Source organism: Telmatherina bonti, assembly GCF_933228915.1.
Source record: "Telmatherina bonti genome assembly, chromosome: 1".
Lineage (NCBI taxonomy): Eukaryota > Metazoa > Chordata > Actinopteri > Atheriniformes > Telmatherinidae > Telmatherina > Telmatherina bonti.
The window spans coordinates 32,192,275-32,213,090 of record NC_136619.1 but is presented as its reverse complement, the minus strand read 5'-3'; the positions used below and the strand labels follow the sequence as shown (position 1 = coordinate 32,213,090).

Here is a 20,816-nt window from a genome sequence, read left to right as displayed (position 1 = left end):
ACAGAATGAACTTCAGTCTGTCCGAGGTATGACAGAGGTGCCTTGCAAATCAGCCAAGAGTGTCCTCTGTTGTCCTTGCCAAACATTTCTTCCAGCTGTATGAGGACAGACGATGGGAGGCAGGGCAGGCACATTTATACCCTCCTCTTCGGTTCACACACAGATGGGAGCAGCCTCCATTATTCCGTTTGCACTCATTGATGTCTGGAGGAGGAAAAAGAAGTAAAAAGGAAGAGACAAAGAATTTTCCTCAAACCCATCATTTGAATCGTAAGATTGAACTTTTAGTTGTCTCTATAGGGCCATTTTATAAATTTTAAATATTTTATAGATTTTTATAAATTTCCATTTTATATGCTGCTTTGCAGATAATAGGGATAGAGAAACTTGCCTTCACATTCTGATTCAATTATTTTCTAAGTCAATTCAGCAAAGGACCATTTAATTATTCCACTTAAGCTAAATTTTGCATTATCCATCACAAAACTGATGTGTGCTCATGACCACTCTGACCTTTGCAGTTTTGCCCATCTCTTTGGAGTGTGTATCCACGGGGGCAGATACAGCGGTGGGAGCCTGGCAGGTTGATACACTGCCACTCACACACATCCTCGAGGCATTCGTTTATATCTACGGTCACAAAAAGGAAGCTTCATTTTGACATAAGTTACAGAAATATGTACAATCAAATTAGATTTATATGAGGTTTTCTTTTCCTACCTATACACTCATCCTTCAGCGTTTGAATAGTTGAATTGTCAGGTGGTTTGGCTGTTTGTTTCCTGTATCCAGGTGAACACTCTGAAAAGCAGCTATGTCCGTCTCCAGCCAAGATGTGCCCGTATGTGCAGGAACATCGGTAGGAGCCGGGTGAGTTGTGGCACTGCTGCATACAAGGTCCAAGGCCCTTATTAACAGCACACTCATCTATATCTGGATTAAATAAATAAGTTTAGGTAAATATGACTTTAGTTTATTTTATATTATTTTACTGACATGTGATTAAATGCAGCTGTTTGGCTGAAATATGGTTCTTGTGAGCAAAAATTAAGCTGATTTCTTAAGTTCGAAATTGCACATTTCCATAAGTTTCCTAAAGCACAAAAAGTGGAAAAAAAGGTCCAGAGCAAATGTTTGTAGACCCCGCATGGACATCACATCAGCTTTGGCTAAAGTCCCAGCCTTTAAAAGTGTCTCATTTGATTAAAGTTTAATCGCCACGGGCAGTTTGGTCCACTTGCTTGCAGTATAACAGCTAAGTGTGTGTTTTGGGTGTTTAGTCTCGACTCTATGCTGGACTAATTGACCTGAGTCTTTGGATCTAAGAGCTTTGCCAATAATATATTCTTTAAACGTGTCAAAGGTGTTTTCTGGACTTAAATCATCTTGTGATCATCAGTAAGGTTTAACCCAAACAAACCAAAAGAATTAAAATATACTTTCTGGTTTAAGGATTATTTCTTGAAAGGTATGAAAAAGAAAAATTCCCAATTTTTGCAGTGACAATCGAAAGCTATATGAAAAATCATTCAGTCTAATAAAACCTAGTTGAATACTGCTACATCAGAGTTACTCAGTTCAGTCGTACAATGGCAAAATAAATGGATCCAACAGCCCATGAAGTTCTGAAAAACAAATCAGGTCTGTTGAAGCAGGGACACATTGAAAACCTCCAGGACTGTAGGACAAACTTAGTAGCCCTGCTTTAAATCAAGTCATGCTCTAAAGTACTAAGTACTTTGCTGATTTTATTTTCATGATTTGATTTCAGAACATACATGTCAGCTACATCATGCTCATCCTGATCAATGTCAAGGTTAAAACTCAGGCTAGGTTTCAGAGATACAATCAAACTAGCAAATGAGTCTGTTGTCAACAGATGTACCAGCAGCTATCTGGATCCTATGCACAACCTGAGCTGAATACTAGTTTGTAAAGAGGTTGAAAAGTTCATTCTAAATGGAAATATCATTTAAGCACTGACCACCTCAAGGACATGATGGGAATATGGTTTATTAGTCAAAGACTTTGAAAATAAACCAATAGATGTAGACTGTGAGAATGACTATGGAAAAGCAAGCTGACGATCCATCCTGACAGAAAAAATGCTAAAGTTCAACATAGTATTTAGCAGATTTCCCCCCCACCTTGGCAGTGGCCATCTGGAGTGTGTTGGCTGTAGCCATCTGGACAGTGGCAGTGGAAGCTTCCAAGAGTGTTAACACAGCCAAACATACAACCTGTGATATGTGCAGGCAGCAGACACTCGTCAACATCTGGAAAGATCGTATGAAAACAAACAACTTTGTTAATGCCACAAACAGACACAGATGTGTAAGTGCACATGGCTCTTCACACACCTGTGCAGAAGGTCTGGTCAGGAGCTGGTTGGTAGCCGACATCACATCCGCATTTATAAGATCCAAATGTGTTCATGCAGCTGTGCTGACACCAGTGCTGTCCTTCCGCGCACTCATCTAAATCTACATCAAACACACACACACACATACAGCAATAAAAACCTGGACAAGCTGGACATATTTAGTAATAGAACACACACACACACACACACACACACACACACACACACACACACACACACACACACATATACACTGTGGCAAACAGACAAAGACACAAGCTGGACGGGGATGAAAGAGTAGAGCAGAAGATGAAAGCTGGTCATCTCCCCCTGTTGCTCTGAATCAAGCTGGAATCTGAAAGCTCACTAATGTGTATTCATGTTGTCCCACAATTCTGGCTTGTAATGAGCAAACCATAAAGCAGATGTTTTCTCACATCCTGTTGCTCAGACAGGAAACAGGAATATGCAGAGAGGACTCAGTGCTCTGTGTTTACCAGCCTTTTTCCCAAAAGGAAATAAAGTCTTCTATTAAATAAAGGATCTAAACAGCCAAACGTCTCCTGTAAAGAGCCTAAAGGATTGTTTATAAGCAGCTAAACTGCAATATTTGAACATAATGTCAAAATGCTCACTGTATAAATTAAATTGTTCATCAGTCAAGGTTTGTCATAATATCGGTATCTGCCGTTTGTTCAGTGAGAAGGTGTGTGTGACAACATGTAGAATGTATGCCAGCCATGAAGTTATTGATAAATATCACAGCACAACAATGTCAGTCTCAGAGCCAGCAAACATTGAACTTCTAATGTTGAGGAGATTCTTTGTTGTGCTGTAACATGCCTCAGTTGCTACTTTTAAAAAAAAGCCTGAGGGCATCCACAGAAGATTTGAAAAGAATGTTACTGAGCAGCTACTGCTTGAGCTTTTGAAGGGAAAAGAAATTCCCCAAAACAAATCATTATGACACACTTACCTTGACATGTTTGCCCATCTTCCAGCAGAACGAATCCAGGTTTGCAGTGGCACTGAGTTCTAATCTGCGTCTGATTGGAGCTCTGGTTGTAAGTATGGGATTGAAAGCATAGCTGGGAACAGCCTCCATTGTTAACTGAACATGAAGTCAACTCTAAAGCTGAAAATGGGACACAATTATCAATTAAACTGTAATATGACATAAAGCTGCCTGATAGAAACACAGACTGGAAGAATATGTGGCTTGAACTGGAACAATCAGCTTTTCAGACAATACATTTATTTCTTCGTAGGATTCCGATTCTTTTCAGACGTTTAGATCACTGTAAAAGACGCTGATGAAGCCAGACAAAGCCAACTCCTCTAACTGCTTTATAAAATGTCCTGTTCTTCCTTAACTTATGTTGCATTACATGACATGTTATAGTAAGAGTACCAGGTAATTCCTTTCTTTTTGCTCAAAGATGCTGCACAAGGACAGTTGGTGTATTCATTAAAAATTAGGGTGTTTAGCAAACACTGACACAACAAATATACTGTGTGAAAGCGAGATGATTCAATGTGATCTCTCTCTGCCTGGTCAGTGATGGGTAACATCTAAACTACACAGCTTTGTCTTGGTTGCTTGGAGTCTTGACTTAAGTAGTGCAAAAAGTATCAGTTAATATGGTATTTTCCCACAACCAACCATTTTAAAAAGCATCAGTGTGAAGCAAAGAAGTTCTAAAGCAATGGACAAAATAAATTTCATATTGTAGATCTCCATTACTGCGATGGACTGGCGAGCTGTCCAGGGTGTACCCTGCCTTTCGCCTAAAGACTGCTGGGATAGGCTCCATCTTCCCTGCAACCCTTCATCGGACTAAGCGGTTTGAATGATGAATGAATGAATAGATCACCTTTATTCATTCATTTATTCAATATCTTAACCTCTTAATCCTATGAAGGGTCGCTGGAGATCTCCATTAATCACAGATTTTCACTTTACTCCAAATAACAAGATTAATTTAGGTGTTTGATATTATTATTATTATTATTATTAATAATAATAATAATAATAATAATAATAATAATAATAATAATAGCAATAACAATACGGTAATAATAATAATAACTGTATAAATTTAAAAAATAGTATTTGAACCAGAAAATTAGGATAAAATTTGAGCACAGGACAAATAATATACTGTTATACAATACGGCATAGTGTTTATTTGTATGTTTAATAAAGAAAATGAAATATAGTTACAGTTGTAGGTATTAAAAGGCATATAGATGTTGTATGAATAATAATTTTGATTATGTACAGGAACTGTTTAATCCAGGATGTTGCTTCATTAACATGTGAACAAAAACTTTTTCTTTTCTTTAACGTGTCACATCTCTATGAAGTGAACCATGCTTCCTTGACAGGATGGAGGCTCTGTGTTCCTGCGATTTGTCTAAACAAATCATCATGTTTGGGCATGTGTCCTGTCAGAGGTTTTTCTTTACAAGCTGAAGAGGACAAAAGTCAGAGCTGGAATGACTTTGGCTGCTTTTTGCTCCCTCCAAAAAGTGTGAAATTTCAAGACATGTCTAGACTCCTGAATTTTTGTTTTGTATGAGTTGATTTCATTCACATGAACACAAGACAAGAAAATAGAGCGCATAATGTGGATGGGTTACCACCTGCCACTGTAAATACCAAACAATACAATTATAATTTTATTCTAATAGGAAAATATCTTATAACTGGCATTCTTTAATTATTTTTTAAGAATCTAACAGTTACGTAACAAAGTAACCACCTACCTAGACAAACAGGTGTCGTTCCACTCCAGGTCCCACCTTGCTGGCAGTAACTGTGTGTATCTCCATGAGCCAGTGTGTAGCCAGGGTAACAAGCATACTCTATGTAACGTATAAACTCTCTGGGGCCAGGATTCTCTATATTATGAAAGTAGAAGGTCCCATGAGCAGGGACAGGTGGGTACGGGCAGAGAACTTGTCTGCTGAAGCTCAGAAGCTCAGTGAGGTTTTGATATTCAGCCCAAAGGGATCTTAAGTCAGCGGTGGTGGACGTGTTTGGAGGAAGAGTGATGCCATTTGGTGATTGTGTTAAACTAAAGTTGATGGTGCTGGGAATTGGTGACGATTTGGAGGTCATTAAATCTGATCTTTCTGTAGGTTTCAGTTGATCCACAGGCTGAGGATAAGACGGAAAAACAGACTGGAAGCCAGTTTCAACCTGTTTATCTTTTTTGTCAGCCATTTCAGCTTCAGGGGGAGTTAAAATTTCTTGAGATGCAGCAAGCTTTTGAAATCCAAACAAGGGCAAAGCAAAGTTTGTGTGGTGATGTTGTGAACTTTGCTTGACAGCGGTATTTGTTGAAGCGGTGACAGCTGGTGTATGAGCAGCTGAAAATGAAGGTGGTGAAGACGCCAAACTCTTTGTTCCTGACATAAATGACATGGTAGATGAGATGGTGGCAGATAAATGGTATTTAGGGCTTAACATTTGTTTAACTCTGTCCAACGTTCCTGTCTCCTCACGTGATCCTTTCACCTGTGAGCGATACCTTCCTGATCCCTGACTTGTGTGGACTCCACCACTGACTTTTGAACTGGAAGAATGAGTGTCCTTTTGCAGGGGAGTTTTTGAGTTAGTCCCATTACTTCTTTCCCTGCTGAAATTATTCACAGACACCATATCAAATTTGAGGTGTGCTTCTTTGGATGAAGTATCAAAGTGGTAGAATTGTTGACTTTTCAGAGCTGCAAAAGCCTGGAGGTTCTGGCGTGCGTTGGATTTGTTCACATTAATACCTAAAATGGATCTCATCATGTCTGACTCTAACAAGACAAGCAGATGAGAAAAAAAATTAAATAGAGTTAAAGAGAAATCATGTTCATTTGTTTTGAATCAACACATTTAAGAGAGCATGTGTGTATCATGTGTTGCTTTGACTTCTTAGTTTTTCCACACTCACCTTTACATACAGGTTTTGTGCCATTCCAAGTGTGGCCCTTGCAGTATAACATTGAGGGTCCATGTAAGTGAAAGCCACTATTACAGCTGAACTCAGCCCAGGAACCATCTTCATTCATTCTGCTTGTCCCGTGGCTGAGCGACCCTGGGTTGGAGCAGCCAGAACCTAACAGAGCGGAGAACAATACTAGAATTAATTACAAAATTTTCTCCCCTTTTTCTCCTTTTGTTCCCTTTTCCTCTCCACTCAGACTTTTCTCAAACACAATGAACCATTTAATTCCAAACACCACTGACATAACAAGAACAGAGACAATAATGTAAATTGTTTGTAGATTTCTTCAAACCCTCACCAACACAGACTGGGGGTTCCCTGGACCAGTGTCCAGAAACACAGCTGCTGGTTGTGAATCCATGGAGCTTGTATCCAGAATGACAGCGAAAAACCACCAGGAGTCCACCGTATCGGAAGAATGTCTGCCCATTGTCCAGGTGTCTAAACCCATTGCATCCCTTTTCTCCACATGCTGCAAAAATAATCACAACTAATACCTGAAAATGGAGCTCATCATTTCAAACAATTTGAAACTCAACTTAAAGAAATACCTGGAACATAGATGCAAACTAGGGTGACCAGTGCTGCCAGAAGTCCCTTCTGAGCTCCCATCCTAATGTGTGGTAAGGATGACAATGTGATCTGAAGAGCTGTGGTACTTCTTAATAGATTTTTAAAGGGAAAGGGGCTGGGAGGAGGAGTGACGGACATGGAGAGCAAAACTGGGAAGATTAGTGGGAGCTGAAAAACTGGTCTGGGACTGCTAAAGGCTACACATGGGAGGAAGGAGTACTATGGTGCATAAACTAAACATTCTGGCAGATGGAAACAAAGGTAGCAGCAAAGATGCTGTTTTTTTCCCTGTCTGTGGCTCTCAGATAAAAAGGATTGCCCTTTAAATTCCAGTTCAAAAATACTCCCCTCGTCTTGGTGTTTATCCAAAAACTAGTTTCTTTTGTAGCGTAATGCAACAACTTTGTGCTGCACGTGTGTAAATGCATATGTGTGACAGCTTCAGTAAAATCTGAACCTGTTATTTAGTCAGACTGACAAGTTGCCCAGGCCTGTTTAACTGCTCTGTTTGTAATTACATCAAGGATGCCAGAATGAGGGAGCATGCAAACACAGCAGAACACATCGAAGCACACTGATAATATGCAAAAATACAATAGTTAGGTTAAATAATAACATTTTATTTATTTATTTTTATTTCTTATTTTCTTATTTCTTTCTTTCTTTCTATTTATTTAACTCAAATTTAAACACTTTAGCACTGGAACGTTACCTTTTATTTCTTTCTATATGTAACTGTGCAAACCAGCATAATCCAATATACTGAACATTACATTATAACACATTCATGTAGCTCATTATTTTCATTTATGCTTTTCAGAGATATGTCTATAAAATTCTATATTTATGTGAAGTTGAATTTGCATTGATTTACAGCTAATTTTATTAACATATTTGGGACACTTTTTTTCCCCATCTACCTACAATAAGGTGGCAGGATATCAGACAACTGTACATAATAGCCTAAAAGCTGCTTATAAACATGATTTCATCAATACCACCCAAATACAAACAACAAAATTTTTAAGAATTAGAAAAAAAAAAATTAGTTAGATGTCAGACAAGTTGATTAAAAATGAATACTGAAAACACGGGTACTTTAGCTGTTGTATAAAAGCAAAACTTGCACAAATTAGTGTATAAGAAACAATATGAGTTCATATGTTGCCACGAAAGTACCTTTGCTGGTGTTCAATAATTTGCCATTTCATTAAAATATTCGGAGTGATTTTTTAAACCTAAATATCAAGGACTGTCTTATGCAAACATAACTTCAAATGTAAATTATTTTTATGGCATTTCCACCCAACAACTTTCAACACCAATAATAAATAAATGGAAAAAAAAAATTACAATTCAAATTCAGCAAGAATGTGTAGATATAGATATAATAAAAAAACAAAAGCAAACATGTTTTTACTTCCATTCAACTGTTTCTGATGTCCTTCAGCTGCAGTTTTGCTCATAAATACTTCTTTCTATTCATTTCCTCACTGAGTGACTGATCCTTGATGTCCAGTTTGTGCACCACTCTGAAAGCTTCCAGAAACTCAGTGAAGTCTATACTGCCATCCTTGTTGAAGTCAATACTGCGGGCCAGATCATCAATGGCTCGATCGTCAATGGCAACCCCCAGGTGAGCACTGAAAAGGCGCCAAGTGTGACGAAACTCCTCGATGGAGATGAGACCTTAACACAACAACACACAATATCCACATGCTTCAGGTGGTGGAAAATATTTGGAGGCATTTCGATATGTCCTGTAAAGATGTTTAATAACTTTTATTTACCGGAATGATCTTTGTCTATAATGTTGAAAATGATCTCTATGTCTGTTCTGTATCTGAAGAGAGTCTCAGCCAAGTTAGGAGAAACCTAGAGGGAGAGATAAAGTTGAAAACAACAGGATTTTATACAGATTTTACTGAGGTATTCTGGTGTTTTACATATTGTAATTTACTTCACATGAGAGGCATGAGATGTAAAAGATTTCACGACTGCTCCTGTGCAAAGGAAAGTAAGGGCATTTTACATAATCTAACTTGCTGCATTTAAACACTCTTCTTTGTTCATTCATGATTTAACAGAACAACTCCAATGACTGCAATCTTAACTCTTGGTGCAGCCAAACTTTCCCCTGTTTTTTCACCACTTTTCTTTAGACACAGTAAATGGACTTCCCTCCCTGTTTCTGACCTGAGGCAGAGAAACCCCTTGTCCCATATTCTCGAAGCAGGACTGATAGTCAACGCTGCCATCTGGTGTAAGATGGGCTAAGTGCGGGCGAAGAGTCCTCCATGGTAGGTCCAGTCTCAGCACAGATTCTAACACTTCAGCCCATTCACTTACTGACACACTGCCTGTAAAAAACAAAACAAAAACACATGCATTTAAATATAAAAAAACCCAAAACAAAACAAAAATAACTCAGACTGAAAACAGCACCAGTGTCATTCTGGTCATACTGCTGGAAGCCTGCCATTAGTTCAGAACGATGCGCAAACAGCTTTTCCTTTAAGGCTTGGAGGGCCGAGCCTTCAGCAGCTCGAACCCTGCAGACACAAAGTTAAACACAAGGCTTCTATTACCACCTTAAGTACCAGAATATTTCTATACTTATATTCCATGAAACACCTGTTGTACCTCTGTGTCAGGGTGAGTTTACGAGTTGTGCGGCTGACTTGGTACTGGTAGAAACGGGGAACAAGTTCTCTGCCCAGTTTGATGTAAGCTCCGCGATTGCTGCCTTCTTCATAATAGTTTGATGCTGAGAAGATGGTAATCACCTACAAGATTTACACATTTATTTCAGCAGGCTTGCCTGAGTTCAAACTTGGCAGAATTTCCTTGAATTCACTTCCTCTTTACCTGTCCACTGTGGCACAGCTCATATCCTTCCTGTTTGCACTCGTGAGAACGGATGAGCAGCTGCAGTCCATGTTGGACCAGCAATTTCTTGGTGACATCAGGGCCAAAGTAGCAGCCCCCGCCTCTGAAGGTATTAGGGCTGCAGCCTTCTTGGGTTTTAGGGTCACTCCACAATATATCTACAATCTGTCAGGAAGGAGAAGCAGATGGCGGTGCTGCATGATGCATCACATTAGAGGTGCTTAAAGCAGGAAACAAAAATCTGTTTTGCAAAGAATCCATATCTCAGGGTAAAGACCAGGAGTTGCATTACCAAGCACTTCTCTACAGCTGCCACATCTACCACACATCTTAAACATTTCATGCTTCCATTATTTTCCCAACAAAATATTTTGCTTTCAGACTGCAGATTTACTTGTGGCTGCGAGAATTTCTAAAAGAACAACAGGAGACGGAGCCTTCAGTTATTAGGCCCCTCTCTAATGGAACCAGAGAGTGATTTGAGTTTTGGAAACAGACACTCTCAGTACCTTTAAAAAGACAAAACTTTGCTTTTTGATTAAGCTTAGAGTTAGGCCTGGTTTGGATGTCCATTAGATATCTATTTAGTTATACTACTATAGGCTAAGGCTGCTGGGAGGGACATCTCATGATGCACCAAGCAAAAGGTGAAAGGGATGTTATTTATTTTTCTTTTAATTTTCACTGTCACTCGCCAACCCATAAATGCTCAGGATAGGAGACTGAATCTAAACGAAGACTCAAAGCAATCACTCGGCTTAGTTAAGCAATTACTTTTACAAACTGGCTTACCACTTAATGTGGTTCATATAATGGATTGCTTTTACTTTGATTTGTATTTGAGCATAATGAACTAGAGTATCTTAAAAAGTATCTTGAGATGACTTGTCATGAATTGGTGATACCATTAAAGCTAAATGTAATTTTATCAACCTGTTTCCAGTCTCTCTCGTGTTGTGGAGGCGAAGGGAGAGGGATGGAGGACAGAGAGTCCAGGAAAGGCACTTGCAGGACGTTGTAAGGCATGCTGGGAGAAGATGGACACGGGCGAGGCGAGAGGCAGGAGGGAGTTTGAGGAGAGCAAAGCGAAGAAGAGGATGATGATGATGAGGAGGAAGAAATGGAGGCTGTGCTGTCATGTCGGCTGTGCCTGCATCTCTTCTTTCTGCAGAGAAAAAAAAAGCAGAAAACAGTCTGTCACCTTAAACATGGCCTGCCTTTTCTCTTCTTTTTGATTCTCTTTCTGTCCCTCATCTGTCCTCTTCGGTCAGGTCCAGCGGTACAAACTTTGTAATACAAACAATTATGCAAAATAAATAGAAAAATGAAATTAAAATCCAGATTATCAAGGGGAGCATTATATCTATAATGCTTCCCTTGGCAAAGTAAATTTGCCCAGCAGAACACAGCATCCAGAAAATCCATTTTGCCTGCTTAAATGCTGGACAAGACAAAAAAAAAAAAAGTATAGTCTGCCTGAACACCGGCCTTGTTTGATATCAACAAGATATCTGTAAATCTGAGCTGATGTCAGACCTCTGGGGGTTGGGGGTTCTTTGGCTCTTGTAGCTATGACTGCTGTTGGGACGGGAGCTCTCCATTGATCTCATTCTTTTGGTCTGTCTGCAAGACTGACCAATGTCCAGCTGCTCCAAACTGCGTCTGGGAAACCTGAGGGCAGACTTTACCTGGAACACCAGAGGAGGGGAACACAATGAAGTATTTGTTCAGGGCTGTCATATAAAACTGACAAACACCGAACAAGAGTTATTAGCCTGTAATAAATAACCTGGATTCATGATTTCAGGTTAACAGATGGTAACTTAATTTGAACCAGTTACACTTGAGTAAAAGCTCAGAAAAACTGCTGCATAACACCTTGTCAGCACCAAATGTACAATCCTTAAAGCTCTTCCTCACCACTGTACGATGTGGTTGGATTGGCTGTATCACATTTGTACAATCTGCCTGCAGTATTACAGCCCAGAGTGTCAGCATGTTCCTGCATGGAAACAGGTTTTAAATCATAGGAGTTTTTCTCCTGGTTGAATTAAAGTTTGATAATCAGACAAGGAATATTATAGGTACTCCCACTCCTCTAACTTCAAATCACTGTCCACAGATTAAAGATTTTTATTTGCTATAAATAATAATACTGTGAGATTTTCTAGTAAGGTTTCTATCCAGTTGCAGATGCTCTAAGTCACATCACGTTTTTTAAAATATTTTTACAACTGTTTTTCAAACAGAGGTCCAACATTTATCTGCAATATGCTAAGATACACCTTTTATGAGGAAAGAGATTATAAATTTTCTAAACTAGATCAAACAAGCTAGTGATCACTGCTGCAGCAGGCAAATGCTTTGTGTTCTTTGTTAGTTTTAAAAGGACAAAGATATTAACAAGGTACTAATGAAGTATTTTTAAACATATTCTGGAGAAGAATATAGCTAAAACAAAAGACACAGAAGCTCATGAATGTAACAAATCAAAATCATGTTTGCCATTAAAATCTCTGCCATTTTAAGTTTTTCTTAAAAGCCATCTCAGTTAGAAAAGCCCTGATGGAAGAAAAATGCTGGCTACTCACGGACACTGACCTTGTGCCTCTCTATGGAGCTAAGAAAGTCCAGGTCGGTCTGGTCTGAAATTCCTCCATGAACGATAAGGATCTTCCCATCAATGACTGTTGCAACTGGCAGAAGGCTAAAAACATCCTGAAACAGCTGGAGGATCTCACAACCATGAGTCTGCACACAAGAAAAAAAGAATATTCTTCATAAAAATGAGAGTCTCAAACGTGCAGAATGAGTTCTGTACATAATTAAAGCTTAGAGACAGCTTGCATCTTGACTAAATTGTACCTTGTACTTCTGCATGACTTCTTTTGTGAACCCGTATCTGGAAAGAAAATTTAAAAAAAAAAATCATGTTAATGCTAAGAAATACATTTTTATGTATGATTCTATTCCCCAACACTGACCTGAGGTTCATGATGTGGTCTTCGTGGTTTCCACGGTTCAGGTGCATGTAGTCGGGGTACAACTGTAGGTAGGCGAACAAAAGAATGACCACTTCCACAGATTTTTTACCACGATCCACAAAGTCCCCATTGAAAATATACGGCGTCTCAGCAGATGGAAGTCCATTCTGGGCAACACAGACAGAAAATCCAATCTTCAGCATTGTTAATGAAGCTTTGAATCTCAGGAACATTTGCTTGTTTTTATTTTTTGTTGGTCTACATTCACCAACCACTTTATTAAGCACACCCTGCCAAGTAGAAGGTTACACTTCCTTTGACTCCAGAACTGTAGATTCAACAAGGTGTTGGAAACAATCATCAGAAATTTCGTTTATATTGACATGATAGAATCACACAATTGTTGCAGATTGTCCTGCGGCAACATATTCCAAAGGTGCATTATTTATTTGAGATTTTGTGACTGTGGAGTTCAACAAAGTACAGTGAACTCATTGTCATGTTAAAAAATCTAGTTTGGGATCATTTTAGCTTCACGACATGGTTCATTTCCCTGTTGGAAGTAGCCATCAGAATACAGTACGCAGTGGTCATAAAGGTATGGATATAGTCTAACTGATAGGATTAGTTTTACAAACGAACCATATTATTTTTAATGATTGTGGAGTTTGTCTGTGATGTCAATCCCGTGCGAATCAGTCATGTGAGTTATTTGTGAAATAATAATTTATTGTTAAATTACCCACTATACTTAGCTAAACTCTATGATATTACGACTCCAATATGAAAAGACACCTGGACCCGTCTTATTTCCATGTTTGTGAGGAACGGAGGCTGCACTGGAGTGTTTTGACAACTCTTGAGATAATGGACCAGCATGACCCTATTGACTCATAAAATACGGAGGCAAAAAGAAAATGCTGATAAGGACCAACATAGGGTGCAAATGGTGAATCATATCATGCATTGCAATGTGCAACAAAAATATGTTACTTTTTGTCGCCTACTGGGCAAGACCTCCTTTTTGTGCCACCCACTTAAATCGATAGATGAAAAATCAAAATACAATCCATATAATTATTAAACCAATTTGGCTGGTTTCAAGGTGGTTTTGATTACGCAAAATGTTAAAAAACAAACAACAGTTTACACAACGTTGTTTTCTATGGAATCCTATGGCATAACGAAAGCAACTGCTTGGGTTCACTGACAGGTTTCCCCACCGGCAGTGGAGAGATCCCGGAGAGCTGAAAACTTCAGAACGTCTCTGCTGTGTTTGGATTCTCCAGTTCACTCAATCATGCAATAATCGCTGCACTCATGGGCATTTAAAGTGAAAATAAACAGGCAAATACACATCTGACTGATACGTGTGTCATGTGCTGGCTCATTCTATAGATGTCTGTCAGTTTTGGTTATTTCTCAGACTTCAGTTATCTCGTGTGAGTGCGCCACAGAAGAAAAAGACATGGGGGGGGTGTCATTTATTTATCACATGTGGTGCCTCGGTAAAACCAATCCCATCAGAATAGGCCAATGGTCAGCAACAATGCTCAGGTGAGCTGCTACTGCTGTAGTCCATCTGTTTCAAGGTTTGGCATGCCGTGTCTTAAGATGATATTCTGCATACCTTGCTTATAATGCATTGTTATTTGAACAATCGTCCAAATCACTGCACACCTTATCGCATTCAGCTGTTTGCATGTGATTGACTGAATATTTGTGTTGAGAAGCAACACAAATGGTGTGCCAAAGAAAATCCTCAGTGAGTGTATTTAAAAGAAGATGTATCTTGTTAAAAAATGATTTTTCTATATGAGCAAGATTATAGACATACCTTGTAAAATATAAGTAATAAATCATCAAGCCGGCCATGCAGATCACCTGTAGTGAAAAAAAAAGAAAAAAGACTATCAAAATTCATCATAATGGATCTGATTTACAAACGAGGTCTGAAATTCCTTAATTATATGCAAACAGCACATAAAATGACACCACTGAGACACGAACAATATGTGTTTGTTTCTGTAACAAGGATTCTTGAGCTTAATGAGATGCAAGTCTGTATGAAGAGGCAGCTGCGGAAGAGAAGTCAAGTGCCTGCTCAGCGTGGAAACAATGACCTCCTTTCTTGGAACAGTGCCATTAAGATGCAGCTAACTGTGCTTAAAACAAATTTGAAGACATCTATGATAATTTGACCAGCAGGTCAGGTAAAATGGTCCTACATTTATTCAGCAGAGCACTGCACTGAGCAATAGAGTGGGAACACATTCAACATCATGCCAACATTATTATGATGAAATATGTTCATGTTTGCCTTCCTGTACTGCAAAATGATCTTGAACCAAAACTAGTAAAAGCAAGGTTGAGGCTACTCACCACATATAGTGATCTCTTTGGTGTAGGACGTTGACAAATTGATGATGTTTGGCATCTGTTTGAGGAGCTTTTTGGTCTCGTAGAGCAACTGCAGAACATATCTGGCATGCAGAGTCTGTGTAGAAGGAAATTTCTCAAATGTCCAAATGAACAAACAAATAAAAAGAACAACGATTAAAAGCTTTACAACTATTACCTGTTGCTCCTTAAATGCACTGAGGAGAGCGTTTGTATCAGAGACAGAGAGAGGAAATGATATTCGAGGCCCAGTGTAAGACTCCGGTACAGAGATCATATTGTAGCAGGTCTCTTTGTCTAACCAGGGGTCGACCACTGGGTCCAGCAGCTGGGAGATCAAGTCTGGATTTAGAGGGAGTGAATCAGTTAATAAACTTTATAACTTCGGTTCACTACTTTATGTTAATTTCATTACAAGTAAAGTCTGGAGTCTATACCAGCTTCACAACATCTTCTCTGCATTTGAAGCATTATTTTAAGAATCCACCACTAACAAGACAACAAGAAAAAAAAGAGGCAGAAATAAACTGGATTTAAGAAAGGAAATAAGAGAATATTATACTTTTTGACCTTTGGCCACACAGGCATGTCAGTGACTAGAGCACAGGTGTCGAACTCCTGTCCTCAAGGGCCGGTATCCTGAAGGTTTTTGTTGTCTCCATGCTCCAACACACCTGACCAAAACTTAAAAACAGGTTGACAAGAAGCTGCTGGATGCATTTGATTTGAATTAGCTGTGTTGGTAGAGGGAAACAACCAAAACCTGCCGGATACCGGCCCTGGACTGGAGTTTGACACCACTGGACTAGAGGTACGTTGTGCCTATGGTCAAATGTGCTCATCACTTTAGATATATATGAAATCATTTGCCCCTGCCCTACAACTTCTAATTCATATTCTGTATTGCTTCATTTTAATCTATTAAATTATTATTAATTTCTTTCAATTCAAACCTTTAGGGCAAAGTCAGTCATTAGCTGTAAATAACAGCTATTAAATGTTTTGGTGGTTTCAATGTCACGTTTCTAATTACTTCAAATGCTAGGAAACAATAGTTTTAGTGTATAGTTTAAATTTCCATAAACCGCAGGTGTCTGAATAGAATTTAAACAAATTTTTGTGTTTAAATTTAATAAAATGAAACTTAGTCCTAAACCAAAACATATTTTTGTACAGCTTGCAATCTGTAGATTCTTACAACAAATTGCTTGTCACAGCATCACATCCTGCTCTAAATGACAGAAGAGCACTCAAATATGCTAATAAAACTGGACAGCCTCTAATTTATGCAAGGCAGGAACAGACATCTACCTACAAGCCCATTTCTTCTTTGTTAAATCCATTTCCCTTTGTGTGTATCTAATGGCCTTTGTTCTGCCACACACACGCACGCACACACACACACACACACAAACACTCTCGGACAGATGCCAGGATCTGCCGTCTGCAGTACAGACCAAAGACAGTGTGGCCAATCTGCATGTTGACTCGATGTAAAACCCATGAAGAGGATGTCCAGCACAGTATTAAGGCTGATATACAGATTAATCAGCAAGGAATTGTGCTTTGTAGCTGAATGTGTGGGTCAATGCACACTCATGCCACAGCTGTTTTAGTGCTACACACCAACACATTGGTCTCTGCATTCCCAGTAGTTGCTAAGCAACAGGGTATGTGCAAAGGGGTTTCTTTTCTAGACCAAAATGCAGTTTTATGGCAAAGCTGGTGCAAATGTGTTGTAAATAAACAGATCAATATACACTCCCACTTATAAGAAGAAAGAAGAAAACAACAAATAATCACATAAGTAATGACTGGTGAACTCTTATGTCATTTCTCAATGCTATTAATCACAGTGAGCACAACTGCATCAAATTACAGTAAAATGTTTAAGAGAAAATCCTCCACACATAAAGGGTGAGTTTATAGTTTTTAAATTCTGTGATATAGTAAATTGTAGTATTCTTCAGGTATTGTATAAACCAAACAGGAACACGTTGCCAGTAAACATTCGAGAAAGATATGAAAATAGATAAAGTCGTTATAATTTGAAAGGAACTGACATATTTAAAAAACCCAGGTTCAGAACAAAAATAATGGAACGGACTGTTATCGTGAAAGGAATGAATTTATGGAATGAGCTTCAAAAAGAAGTTAAAGAATTAGGAACAATCAACATGTTTAAGAAAAGCATAAAAAGAACAATATTAAAGACTTATGAAGAGTTAGAGGCATAATGTGAATTACTTTGAGTAATTACGATGGTGTTACATTTTGAATATCTGTAAATGCTTTCAAAACTATTAAAAGAAAGGAATGTAATGGGTATTTAATGCAAATTTTGGAACAACTGGATGGTGTGTGTGAATATTGTTAAATGGATGATCATGAAATTAAGGGGTAGATGTCATAAGATTGCTCTTCTTTCTGCTCCTTTTCATTCAAGCCATATTTAATTGGCAGTCTTATTTTGTATTGATTTTTATCTTGTTTTGAATGAAATAAATAAAAATGAAATTAAATGAAAATGAAATGAAAGTTTGCTTAAAACAGAACATCCACATTTAACCATGGTTATACGTTTTTCTTCTTCCTTCTTTTATGCAAAAAAAAAAGGAAAAAAATAGTAAAAAAAAAAAGAAGAAAAAGTTCCATTTGCATAATAAAGGATGAAGTTGAGTTAAATTTCTACTTTATATTATAGTATTAAGTAGAGTACTATAGCTCCTGACCTGGCCCGTTTCCATTAAGCTGAGTGAAGTTGTCCAGCATGAAACTGAAGAAACTGGAGAGCTAAAGAAAGGAAGGGAAAACACACACATGTGACCTTAATGATGAATCTAAAAATGAGAAAAAAATGTGTTTTAGAGAAGCAAGAAATTCCTGCTGTGAGAGGCACCTGTAGCTGGTCCTGCTCTCCGGCATATTCAATGGACTGAAAGATGTTCCAGGTGTACCTGCGCCTCATCTCAAGACGGGCCATGTAGCGCCGGTACCATCGCTGGATCAAAACAGCTGCTTTTATAGCTGCAAAAAAAAGTGGTTATATTGACCTGATATATTATTTTTGATCGATATTTAGATATAAAAATTCATGTACACAAGCAGTTAAAGGTTTGGATACAATTTCCCATGAAATATAATGGGAAACTTTTGACTGGTAGTGTAAATCTGGTTTAAACACCCAAACTCCTATTTATGGGTGGTTTTCTGCAACAGTGACAACTATATATTTAGTTTCCTTAACAAGTCACATTGATGTATATTTAATATATTGTAGCTTTTATAATTACATAAAAATGCACACAAGACATACATGCACATCCCACGTATGTCACTGAGTGATTTATAAAGATAAGCAGGGTCTTACTCAGAGCTGGGCAGGATGTTTTAACTGCTTCATCTGTGAGAAAAAAAAAACACTACAAGTCAGCAGAAGACCCTGGTAATTGAATAAAATTACGTGCAAGGACACACACAGACGGTCACATACAAAGAGAGGGAGATAACAAGACACAAGGGAGGTCATGGGCAACAGTGGGACTGGAAAAAACTAAGCAAATTAAAGCAGCTTTTGGGAGTAACTGCACTCATTAAAGAGTACAGAAAAGACAAGCTGCAACGGAAAAAAAGGGCCATCTGTCAAACATCTGTGTGTGTGTGTGCAACAAGTCAGAGGGAAAAATAACCACAGTGTGACAGTAATGAGTAAAACACTAAACCATAACATAGTGGCATGATTATTGAGGCGTGTTTCTTAATGACTCATAGAGATCAACAAGATAGAAAATAATAAAAATGTTTGCTAAAGAAAGAATTTGTCAAATAATTATCAGACTTGATGCAAAAGAATAAAGATGCAGAAGAAAAGGTGGCATCTGTAGTTTTTTTTAAAAAAAATAATGTGGATGCAAGTAGCAATCTAATTTTTCTAGGTCAACTCACATCTTATCAGCTAGTAGTTGCTTAGGACAAATTTAGGAAAGACGACCATTGAATAATACTTTTCAGATTCCTTGAAATCAACTGAAACCAGTAAAAATTTAAGCAGGTATCTCCACATGAATTAAAAACTAAATCTGAAGGGCATAAACATTATAAAGTTGCCTTTCTGCCTAGATTCTGCATTTTCTTCCTGTCTATGTGTGTGTTCTATCCGAGTACTTCCTCCCACCATCTAAAGACATGCGTGTTAGGGACACTTCAGAGCTATCAGTTAACCTAAGAGTGGGGGTGAGCATGAATTTGTCTCTCTGTGCTGCCTCTGTGATGGACTGATGACCTGTCCAGGGTGTACCCTGCCTCTCACATGCTAGTTGCTGGGATAGGCTGCCGCTTCCACACAACTATGTACTGGACTAAACAGTATAGAGAATGAATGAATGAATGAATGAATGAATGAATGAACGAACGAATATTATGTGTGGCACTAAATAAGTGACAGCATTTTTGCTCCTACTTTCACCTATGACAGTCACAATGTTAAATATATCTGACACTGATAATGCCTGATGTTTCTGTAATTTCTTTGCAGTTGTGTGATGATGTGAGTATTGTTTAATAAAAAAATGTAAAATAAGAACAACTCATTAAGCGGCTGTGCGAAACCCACAACAGTTTTTAAGTTTCATTACTCTTTGTGTTTTTGATAAATAAAAGTTAAATAAAAAATACTGATAAGTCTTATTTTCGGGAAGCTGAACATAATTTTATGGACAAAGGGAACTTTTCTTTTTATTTCCTAGTTAGTTTTTAAAAAAAACAAAACAAAAAACAGATTTTTGCAGGAGCAACACATCTCAATGTACAACTATGTAGATAATGGATGATTGCCCTACTATATATATATATATATATATATATATATATATATATATATATATATATATATATATATATAAACCGAACATATTTACCTGTTTTCAGTCTTTTTACATGTGTTTCTGTGGCAACAGAGGTGCCACATCCCATGGTGGCTCAAGGAAAGATTCAAGGGTCACATTGGTCACTTCAGAGGATGAGGTGGGTCACATCTGAAGGGTTGCGTTTGACTGCTGGAACAAAACCTGAGAATATCCGAGGTGTCAAAGTTCTTCAAATTCTAGAAACACTCTTATCTGTGCAGAACAATGCGACCTCTTTCAGCTGGAAAACGTCACGAAGCAAGCGCAACACTTGTACATGGCTGCCAACGTGATTAATACTTTCAACCCTTTGTAGAGACGCATGGTACAACTGAAACAAGTTGTGTGTCACCTCGCCGTGGATTCCAGCATCACACAACCTGCTTGCTGCGCAATCGGTGCAAACCAAGTTTAACGATTCCTACCTGGAGCTTTTTATCCGCGCGATCCACACACACTTCATTTGATGCAGGGAGACATCTAAACAAGGTTTAATGCTCTCAAGTGCATTTATCAGAAACATTAAATTCTGAGCTGTGAGTGAAAATTCCCAGACAAGCTGTGGAGACAGGAAGAGTTGCAGCTGAGAAACAGGAGGCGGGGGCATCATCAGGTGGATGGAAACGTCCACAGAAAATCTGTGCGGGGAGGGGGGGTCGCTGTTCCACCACCCGCAGTCATCATCCCGGAAAATAATCTTCAT

At 38.4% G+C, this 20,816-nt stretch overlaps 1 protein-coding gene across 1 annotated transcript; it reads right to left on the bottom strand.

Moving 5' to 3' along the window:
- Positions 1-47: 47 nt before the first annotated feature.
- On the bottom strand, positions 48-20,180 carry LOC306774479 (uncharacterized protein; the record flags this gene model as incomplete). The annotated part of the gene is made up of 28 exons (XM_079264523.1): positions 48-204; positions 514-630; positions 721-933; positions 2,148-2,276; positions 2,361-2,483; positions 3,339-3,497; positions 5,132-6,172; positions 6,310-6,474; positions 6,662-6,835; positions 6,915-7,085; positions 8,431-8,625; positions 8,727-8,811; positions 9,133-9,296; positions 9,382-9,488; positions 9,580-9,722; positions 9,805-9,990; positions 10,759-10,990; positions 11,362-11,513; positions 12,427-12,576; positions 12,691-12,727; positions 12,810-12,976; positions 14,647-14,693; positions 15,192-15,306; positions 15,388-15,551; positions 17,942-18,002; positions 18,109-18,236; positions 18,580-18,612; positions 20,126-20,180. The coding sequence occupies 28 exons, from the start codon at positions 20,178-20,180 to the stop codon at positions 50-52; spliced, it is 4,668 nt and encodes a 1,555-aa protein (XP_079120649.1). The 3' UTR covers positions 48-49.
- Between the last annotated feature and the right edge of the window lie 636 nt (positions 20,181-20,816).